The 11183-nt window shown below is 36.7% G+C and overlaps 1 protein-coding gene across 1 annotated transcript; it reads right to left on the bottom strand.

Annotated features, from left to right (window-relative positions):
• Positions 1 to 10244: 10244 nt before the first annotated feature.
• LOC124960047 (olfactory receptor 1030-like) lies at positions 10245 to 11183 on the bottom strand. Its single transcript, XM_047518572.1, has one exon. It carries the CDS (start codon positions 11181 to 11183, stop codon positions 10245 to 10247), a length of 939 nt encoding a protein of 312 aa, XP_047374528.1.

The raw sequence follows: 11183 nt of genomic DNA, 5'->3' as shown, positions 1-11183 counted from the left end.
ACAGGTGACTTTTTTTCCCTTTAATAATAAAATAACAGAAGAATATTTTAAGAAGAGTTTCCCAGGAAGGGTTAAAAAGAGATGCAAAAAATATCTTGTGATTTGTTTTAGAATGTGTTAGTGATTGTGTGATCATAGATTTCATGTAGACAAGTGCAGAAAACTCCAGCTGAGAGTTTTGCTTAAGTACAAATGTTAACTTCCACGAAAATCTTGTCCATCACCACCTATGACTTTTCTACACAATCTCAACAGCCTTCAACATGGGTTAGTGGTTATTTGAAGCTACTCATGAAAAATTGTCAAGAAGGAAATATTCTGAGAACATTAGTCTTACAGCAGCAGCAGGAGTCATTGGGATGTGTTCATAGTCCTCTGTTCCCAGGAAGCCCCAGACAGAGAATAGGTGTTGGTTACTGAAACAGAGGAAGAGAGTAGGAAGACAAACAGAACGCAAAAAATTAAAATTACATAAAGAACAAGAAGTTATGTTTGAGTCCACTTGCAAGAGGAGCCATTTATTGCCTGTCACTTAATGACCGCCTGTTATTTTAAACTAATTTGAGATCTGGACTCAGGTGGAATCTAGTAATATCCAATTGAAGTAGGGCAGAGGATTAGGAGGAGAGAGAGGCAAAAACAACTATGAGTAAGTGTAGGAAGAAGAAAATCACAGTAGGGGTGACTTCTTATGCATTGTCAAAGGAAAAGGAGAAGAACTCAACAAGGAATTCCTGGGAGTGCTAGTTCTGCACCCTGGGAGCCCTTACTCGGCAGGGAAAAACCAGCAGTGAGGTAGCTCAAGAAGAGAAGAAAGCCAGGAGGTGTAAAATCTGGAGCTGGGACCAACTGCAGAATGCACCAGGACCAGAATAATATAAAAATGTAAGGATCCTTGTTCAAAAAACTAGAAATTTCCAGTCTATCTAAGTAGAGCATTAAAGCAAGTTTGGAACCCTCTGAGCTCAGAACCAATTGTAACTTCACGAACTTCTTTGTCTATGACCCAGCCAAGCCTAGAATACTCAGGCTATCAGTGAAGCCCCTGCTTCCATTGAGAAAAAAAAAATATGTTAAAATGGAAAAAGAAAAAAAAATAATAATAAAAAGATGCCCCAAAGAAAGAGTTTTAGCACAGATGAGGATTACTAGAGGGTAACTAATTTCAAGGGGTTAGCTGTCTAGAGAAATTTTGTAGTCTGCTCATTTACAAGTGAATGGGAAAAAATGTTCAGAAAACTGGCCAAATCTCCTACGTATGTACATATATAAATATACCACAATGAATTTCACCTTTACATATATTTTGCAGCATTCATGAAAACAAAAACTGTAGATAAATAGAAGGAAGACCGACAGAATAGAGGAAAGTGATCAGGGGAGTTAGGAGGGGAGTGAAAGAGAAATAACTGCGATGAAATTGGAGCAAACTACATTCCATGCTTACATAATTATGCCAGCATGAACCCCAATATTGTGTATAAGTATAATGCCCTACATGACAGGTATTTTAATTTTTTTCTAAAAAATGTTAGCAAGAATTCATTGTTAGAAAGGATCTTGAGTATTTTTGGATTGTTTTGTTTGCTTACATTAATTATTTGAAAATTCCAATAAGACTGTAAGTCCTCAAGAAAGGTAAATGTGTCTGCTCCAAATCTTACCCCAAAACTATAAGGAGCTCATACATCATCTGGACCTGAGACTCTGAGCTCTTCTACCAGAATAAACTCCATTCCACATCAGAAATGACTTTACATTTCAGATAGTAGGTGGGGTATTTGCCTTTTTGTTTGCACCAGAGAAACATCTACAAAATACCAACCAAGATGCACACAGTAAATATAAATCAGCCTATTGTCAGAGAAATTAACTTAAGTTCCAACTCTGCAGCTAAAAGCAGCAAAGATAGCACATGTATGCTCTCAGAAAATAGGGTAAACAACATTTAAGTTTGTCCTAGAGATCTTATGCACAGATCTGCTTCTTTGCACACAGTCACTGAGAGAAGGCACATCTTTCAGAGCTAAACATCAAGATTCCCCTTCCACACTGATTTGCAAACTCCAGAAACCCTGATTTTTAAGAACGACAAGTATAGATAACTTCTTGGTCTCATTCTGAAATAGTAGTATAATTTTCTCTTTATTAAAAAGTAAAATAATAATGAGCCCAAAGGACAAACTTACTTCTGGTTCTGACAAAGATCTACTCTCCCATCCTCCGATTATGGAAGTTTCTTGATGCTCCCATAAAGTGTAAAATGTAGTCTGATTTATACACATGAGTGGGAGGTGGGGAGCCACTATAATTCTCAGAGGGACTAGAGAGTAGCAGCATTGGAAATCACCTCTTTTGGTTTTAATTGGAACATTCTGGGAACAGGAAGCTAATCATCTGTCTCAGTCAGATTTCCAAAATTTCAAATTTATCCGTGTTTGCACCACCAGATCTGTTAAGGGCACCTAGAGGTTTATGTTGATTTCTATGGAAATCAAGTTAATCCCCGATGGGGATTAACTGAGTGGTGATTGTAGGCAGGCAGTGTGTGGCTGGAGGGAGGTAGGTCACTGGGGGTGTGTCCTTGGGGTTTATATTTTGTCCGTGAGTAGAGCTCTCTTTCTCTGCTTCCTGGCATCATGTTCCCAGCTGATTCTCTCTGCCAACACACTTCCACCATGCTGTTCTGCCTCACCTTGAGCCCCTAGGAATAGAGCCAGGTGTCTGTGGACTGAGAACTCTCAAACTGTGAGCCTCAAAATAAACTTTCCTCCTCTAATTGTTCTTGTCAGGTCTTTTGATCACCAATCAAAACAGCTGACTAAAACAATGTAGCATTTTTCTTGAAATCTACCTTCTTCATTTTTTAGTGCATGATACAACACTGTTAACTATAATCACAATGTTTTTAAGCAGATCTCCTAAAATATTAATCATCTTGCACGAATAAAATTTTATACATATTGAAAAGGAAATCCCCATGTCTATGTTTCCACAGTCTCTGGCTACTACCTTTCCATTCTGGGCTTCTTTGACTTTGAGTATTTTACATAACTTACTAGGTAGAATCCTATAGTGTCTGTACTTCTATGCCTGGCTTACTTCATTTAGTATAATGTTCTCTGGATTCATCCATGTTGTTATATAGAGTAGAATCGCCTTTGTTTCTAATGCTGAAGAATAATACACTATGTTTACATACCACATTTTGTTATCCACTCATCCTATAGTAGACAAGTAATTTGTTTCCATTTCTTAGCTATTGTTATTAATAATGCTATAATCATGAAAAGCAAGATTCTAATTTCAGTACTTTTGGACATGTACTCAGATTGCTGAATGATGCTGTCTATTTTTAAATTTTGAGAACTTTCATGTATTTTCCATAGCCACTCCACCATCCCACCAATCATATGCTAGGGTTGTAATTTCTCCAGAACTTTTCCAACATTTTATGGCCATATTTCAGTGTTCACTATGTGTAAAGAAAATCCAGTACTATTGCAGAAAATACAATACTGAGCTGGATATGGTGGTGCAGGCCTGTAATCCCAGTGCTTTTAAAAGGATCATGGTTTGAGGCCAGTTCAGCAACATAGAGAGATCCTGTCTCAAAATAAAGAGTTGGACATGTATCTCAGAGGCAAATATCTTCTGTATTTATTCCTGAGTGTTAGAAGTATTATAAAGCAGAAAGAGGGTTGGGGAGATAGCTAAGTCGGTAGAGTGCTTGCTTTGCAAGCACAAGGCCCTGGATTCGATCCCCAGCACTGCAAAAAGAAAAGAAAGGAATAATAATAAATTCTCAACTTCCTTGATTTTTAGACTTCACATGGAGTACTTGTCAGGAGCTCATACTCAATAAAACACAGACACCACTTTGTGTTGGTCCATTCAATAGCTGGAGTTAGAGTGGATACCTGAACCTGATTGTTCACCAAAAGATGAGGGGCACCACCATTGAGGAGTTTAGGAGGAGAAGGCTTTGCACTTGCCATCTGCAGATAGACCTTCATCTTCTCCACAGTGAGGATGGAGAGTCGGGAAATAAGAATCCTGAGGAAAAAGCTCAATTCATATAAATTGGCAACAGCAGAAAGAACAACCTTAGTGATGGGTGTGGAAGAGAAGGCAAGTTACAGAATGGGGCAGTATGACAGAAAAATGTCATTGGTAACTGAGCAGCAGGAGAGCTATTGGGCTAATCCAGTGTGAAAAAAAGTACTGATAAAGCCTGAGATGTAGGTACCCATCACCACAAGGATGAGGAATAGGGGCGCATCATGAATGATGGAAGGAGGCTTCAGATGTCCACAAACCAAGCAAGGCCATCACAGCCCTCAATGCCAGGAACCAAAAAGAACTGAGTGGCAAGTGCATTAAATGAAATGACTAGGTTCTCTACCCAGAAAGTGACCAGCCTATTAATGTCAATGATAGAAGAATAACAGAAGTCAACAAGGATCATGTTACTGACAAGAAATGACATTGGAATATGGAGTCCTAAGTCAGTATTGAATAGTAGGAATTTGCCAAATTGCCTGACCATAGTGATCATGAAGATGATTAGAAAGAGATCACACACACACTCATGTGCACGCACACACGCACAGACACATGCACGCAGGTTCTTGATGATCCCTGAATTCCAAGACAACACATGGTCACCATTTTATGGTCGCTCATACTTTTGTCTCAAAATGTACGATTCCTTTGTGCAATAAGGAGGAGACCAACAAAATACATTGCAAACACAAAAAGAAATGAAAGAGCCAGTATTTCATTCACTATCATAGATTATGTCTGAGGTTTTTTTGAGAAGTGTTTTACAACTCTTAACTTGGTTATTGAAGTAAAAAAGAAAAAAATCCAAGGGAAACCTCAACTACCTATTTCATTTAAAACTAAATGTATGTTTGTGTACTTGTGTGAGGTCTGTGGTGTGTGGTCCTTATTTGTCCACATCCCACCATCCTCCCAGCTCTTCTCTCTTCTTGCCTTGATCCTCATGCCTTCTCACCTGCCATTCTACCCCTTAGCAGTTAAAATTGTGGACAATTGTTGAATGCACTTGCCTGTGTAGATATTCTGTGCTGTTTTCTTCAAGCCCACTCTAATCCCGCTTTCCTTTCTTTGCTCCATGAAACTGCTCTTGTAATAGTCAGTAGGGGTCTTTACACTGTTAAATCCACTGGCTTGGTCTCTATCCTCACTTCCTTGTTCATCCAATATATAACATTTGTCCTCACCGATTGCTTACTTCTTCTTAAACAGTTTTCTTCTCCTCTATCCCATGGACTCTAAATTTTCCTCCTGCCACATGAGTTTGTCCTCATGGCTTTGTTTATTCCTCCTTTTCCCACAGACTTAATGTTTGGATAACAGAACTCAGTTGTTGATGCTCTTATTTTTTTTTTTCTAATTAGTCTATTTTGGTAATCTTATTCAGTTTCCTGGTTTAAAATACCATCTAAATAGTACATATCCTGTAATTAAATATTGAAACGTGACCTCTTTTCCCAACTCCAAACTGAAGATGTAACTGCTTACATCTCCTTCTGGACATGAATAGTAACTGAACTTCTCAAGCCTTCTTCTAATGTTCTCCAAACACCACGCCCCAGTCTCAAGTCAATGGAAGCACCATGTTCATTTTTGCAGATGAAACTAATGAAACAGGTAAGCATATATTCTCCAATTATCTCTCATTACTCTCACACACTCCATAACACTTCAAAAGATAATTCTGTTACTTTTACCCTCAAAATATTTTCCATAAGCCAACTACCACCTGCCACCTCTTTCCCTACCACCAAGTTCCAACATCATCATTCAAGTAGATCAAAACTATATTGGTTTAAATGGATCTTCCTGTCTCTGAAGTCTGCTTAGATCTTAGAAATGAAGTAGCCATTTTAAGATATTTGCATCCATTCTTTAATATCCCTCTGTAGCATATATGTATACTCATGTGTATATATGTATCTACACATCTCTCCATAAATATTTCATTTAAGTATGAATTATGTGCATATTATGGAAAGGCAGAGATATAAAAGCACAACAAATGGCTTCCTTCATATACACATACACATGCACACATATAGGAGCATATGTATCATGCAGAATATTATTCATTGAGGTCAATTTTATGTCTACTTTTGATGCTTAACATTCCTTCAATTCACAATAAAAATGCACCTTTATTTCTCATTGAGGTAATTGCACTACAAGCTCTCTAGTGAAACACTTATGCTTAGTTGACTGATTAAGGAACTTAATGAACAAAAAATATTTAATGGTCCTGAGACACCATTGAGCACAGCATTGAATTATGGGCAAAAGAAATGACTAGACCCTGCCTCCTCCTTTCTTCAAAATTCCAGTTAAATTATAACCCCTACTCACTTCTACTAGAATACACATTTAACTTTATTTATCAGTTTATCCATTCATTCAATAAATATTGAGTCTATTTTGTTTAATGAGAAAAGCATCATGCTGGGTTCTTGCAAAGCAGCCAGAAAATTCAGTATTGTCCATTCCTTCACACAGCTTGCAGTCTAGAATTGGAGAGAGACAACAATTACATGATGATATGAAAAAGTTAACTCCTCTTTGATCTGACGCTCCTTGTAAACACCTTCCTGATTTATTGAAGTTCTTTTCTCCTTTAATTTCTTACTCTTGTCCACATATATTTGTATTCTTCCTATATCTTTTAAAAATATCAAAGAGGATCGTATCCGGGGGCCTTTGTGGTACATACTGTATGGATACCTGGAAAAACTTCCACAAACATTTATGTAATACTTCCCCATTCAGCCTTACTCAGATGTGATATCCAGAGGACCCTACCCTGACTTCACTACTCCCTAACCATAGCTTGCTTTATTTTTTTCCAAAGCTTTGTTAATATCTATGTAAAATGCACATAACTTCTGATTTGGGAATTGACCCAGTTTGTGCAGGAAAGAAAGGCTGGTCAAGCATGCAGAACTGTTAAGACTCAGCATGCAGGATGTTAAACCACAAGAGAATACTTTGGTATGGTGGTGGCCACCAGAATAAGACCCAGGAGTACAAATGCACTGCAATTAATTTATTTTTTCTTACCAAATCTCTTCAACAGCACTACTGGGGGAATGAACCCTTTGAAGAAATAATGGATGTGGACTTGATGGAATACAGGTGCCTCTATACATTTTAAAGACAACTTTTCTCAGAAATCCTTTAGGAAATGTGGGTCCTGTCTCCTGGAAGGAGGCCTATATGGCATTCTGTCGAAAGATAGAGATGCCAAACAGGATCCTGGGGGACTAAGACTCTGTCCAGTTCCCTAGAAGGAAACCTACATGGTATGAACCACACAGGATCACTAGGGGACTAGGGCCTTATCGTCCTTCCTTGCGTTCTGTGAACAAGATGTTCTCTGTGGTCTGTAAGACAGTTCTTCTATGGTCTATGAAACTGTCACCTTCTGTGTTCACACGGTTGTTTTTTACTTTTTCTAAATCAACATATAATCTGCTAAGAAATAGGCTAGTAACTGCTTGTGCAAGGCTTAATCTTTTTAATGTATGGCTAGCTTAACCGCAAGTATATAAAAGACAGTGTTATTCACAGTAAAGAGAGAAGCAACTTCCTGTGTGACAAGTGCTCCATCTCTCCCAAATAAATCTCTTTTCCTCAGACCTCGGTGCACAGAGACTGAGTTCTTTTTTTCCCATCATTCTCCGGTGTTGTCTCATAGGTTGTGCAGATAGAGGTAGCACCCGTGGTCGTGTTGCAGATTTGATCAGTGCAACAAGGAAAATTCACTAATATAGAGTTTTCTGTAAGGGATGATAAAGTTAGTTTCATTAAGGTATTTTTTTATTGATGAAAGTATTGATAAATTAGTTCTACAATAAAAATTTTTTGAACAGACTGATACATATATGAAAACTTGATACATGGAGAGTTTCCACTACAAATTAAATGAGAAAATTGAGAAGTATTCAAGAAATAGACCATTGGTGATTTTTTTATTAAAAAATAGAATCCTATTATGTTCTGCACAAATGGCAATACTAGGAAAAATAAAGTCCTCATTATACAAAAGTAAAGCCCTAAAACATTGGAAGAAACATACAAAAGGAAAGAATTGCTTAAACAACACATACAAAATACTACTGTAAGGAGATTAATAAATTTTAACATGTTTAAATAAATCATTTTCACTCTCAAATATATCAGGCACAAAAATGAAATATAAGCTACAAGTGGGTTTCAGATATATTGCATATAACATCTAAAGATTTGTATCTACTACAGAATACATAGGAATACATTTCAAATGGGTGAAATAATGATGACAATCCAGCTGAAAATTGTACAAAGAATATCAACATACCACTGAAAAAGATAATTGATGATTTAGCATCAATGCCTTTAAAACTATTTAATATAACCTGTAATGAGGATCCAAGCTAAAAATTCACTTTGTGTTGATCAGATTGGGGAACAGTTAAGAAGTCTGACAATACCTCTTGTTGGCAAGAATGTGGAATAATGAGATCACTCACATACTGTTTGCAGGAGTGTATGTTGGTAAAGCAATGCACAATGTACAGTAAGTTTAGATATTCTCATATCCTACCACCTAGAAACCACTGACCCACAAGAGAACTCTTTTATTGGTACATATTCTCAGAAGAGAATTTGTCACCAGATTTTCATGTAATCAAGGAAGTAGAAAATGTAATTGCCTATGAATTAGAGAATGGACACAATTGTTGTGTCTTTAGCAAAGACTATAGCAATGAAAATCACTGCTATGTGAATTAGAATGGGAAAAATCTAAATGAGGCTAGTGAAAAATAAAAGTTTCATAAACAAAGTTAGTTCATTCATATCATGTTTTAAATCATACTGTATAAAACTATAGACACATAAACACTGGAAAATGATGTAGCCCAATCTAGGGATAAGAAACATTAAAGTCATAGTCACATTTACTGCAGGAAATGGGAGAAGAAATAGAATCGGGCTGGGGAAGTCCAACCTTATAATATCTTAATATCTGAAATATCCAAAACAAATATGACCTTGTGTGAATTTTGAATAATTGTTAGTTTTGCTTACGAAGTAGGTTTTTTTTTTTTTCTATTTTTGACTAGGGGTTTGAAATAGTTTATTATAGAATATAACAAGTGAAGTCATAAAATAATTTGATGATACATGTAAATATCAGCTTAATTCATGTGGAAAAACATAATTTCTAAAAGCAAAAGATGAAGCAGTAAAATTAAATATAAATATTTTTATAATCATCAAAAGCCAATATTTTAGCATCTCAAAATGGCAAAATAAAATTCAGTAAAAGGAAAGAAATACTTAGATATACAAACATAAACACAGATATATAGAAAATAAAAAAGGAGTTACATCATTAAATCAGAAGTCTAAAATGAATAAGAAAAATAACATAATTTTAAAACAGTTAAAACTAAGGATATGGATTTGTCACAACAGAAATTTGAATAAGTAGTAAACAAGTGTTATAACCAATTTTACATATATACACAAATACCCATAGATTTATATGACTAAAATGTTAAATGCAAAAAAAAAAATCTATTCATGTAAAAAGAATTGGCAGTAGTAAGGAAAAGGGGGAGGAGAGGTTGCATGTTGAGGGTCACATACATTCATAACAAATAAATACTAAACCCTACAAAATGAAATTTTCCATTTCCATAAATCACCCTACATATGAGGATTTCATTGGATCAGTAATATCACTTGAAATATACATGTGAGAGTAACAACCTGTGGCATTTTGAAAAGATTTTAATTAATACATAGAATTTGAATAAAAGGAAAAAAATCTTCACCTTCTGTGACTGACAACATTTTGGAAATAATTTGGAAGTTACTTAGCACTGTACTTATCTAAAACTTGTTATTGATATTGCATTTGGTAATTTGTTTTAGAATTTGCAACACTGTGAGAACTAGGTATGGAAATATGTGTTTACTGATTTACAGAATAATAGCAATGGCTCTGGTTTCATTTTTTAATTTCTATGCTATTTTTAAAAATTCTCTGACAGGGAACTACAAAGTCTAGATAATAACATACACGCTTACAATTCTATATATGAGACAAAGAATAATCAATGAAAGAAAATGTGTTAAAGTGCTCATGAACTGGTTGGATAATAAGGAAATCTAGGAAATCTCATGTACTTCTGACTTGTTCACTTAGCAAACAATTCTTTTTGAAAAACTTTCCTTATTGCCCTTTTGACATCTTTGTTCCTCAGACTGTAGATCATAGGGTTTAACATGGGACTCACAAAGATATAAAACACAGCCACGATTTTCCCCTGTTCAACAGATGTCTCAGAAGGGGGCCTCAGGTGCATGCAGAAAAGTGTCCCATAAAATATGGTGACCGCTGTCAGATGGGACCCACAGGTAGAGAAGGCCTTGCGCCTGCCCTCAGAAGAGCGCATGCGAAGAATGGCTGAGAAGATGAAAATGTAGGAGATGAGGATGATGGTGAGGGAGCAGGTGAGGTTGGATCCAGCCACCACAAACATGGCTGTTTTCTTGGCATAGGTGTCTGAGCAGGCGAGGACCATTAGAGGGGGATCTGCACAATAAAAGTGATTAATCTCATTGGGTCCGCAGAAGGACAGACGAAGCATGAGGATGGTCTGGGCCAGGCCATTTGCAAAGCCATAAATATAATCAGCAACAACAAGAGAGAAACACACACACCTGGACATTTTGCTATTATATAACAAGGGCTTGCAGATGGCCATGTAGCGGTCATAAGCCATCACTGCAAGCATGTAATAATCAGTAATCACCAGGGCAATGAAAAAGTGGAATTGTATAATGCAGCCAATGAAGGAAATGGTTTTTCTCTTGGACAGGAAGTTAACCAGCATCTGAGGTGCAACAGTGGTGGCATAGCAGAGATCTACAAAGGAGAGGTGGCTGAGGAAGAAGTACATTGGGGTGTGAAGTTTCGAGTCACTTCTGATTAAGAAAATCATGGTCCCATTGCCAGTTACTGTGATGAGGTAGATGAGTAAGAAGACCAGGAAAAGGACAGGCTGAAGCTCCGCTCGATCTGTCAGTCCCAGGAGAATAAACTCAGTCACCACAGTGTGGTTTTTCTTCAACAT

Source organism: Sciurus carolinensis, chromosome 11, assembly GCF_902686445.1.
Source record: "Sciurus carolinensis chromosome 11, mSciCar1.2, whole genome shotgun sequence".
NCBI lineage: Eukaryota > Metazoa > Chordata > Mammalia > Rodentia > Sciuridae > Sciurus > Sciurus carolinensis.
The sequence above is the reverse complement of the archived record's forward strand: the minus strand, read 5'-3'. Positions and strand labels throughout refer to the sequence as shown.

Coding starts and splice junctions, on each gene's coding strand:
- LOC124960047 (XM_047518572.1), bottom strand. CDS start 11,183: ATGTTGAAGAAAAACCACACTGTGGTGACTGAGTTTATTCTCCTGGGA.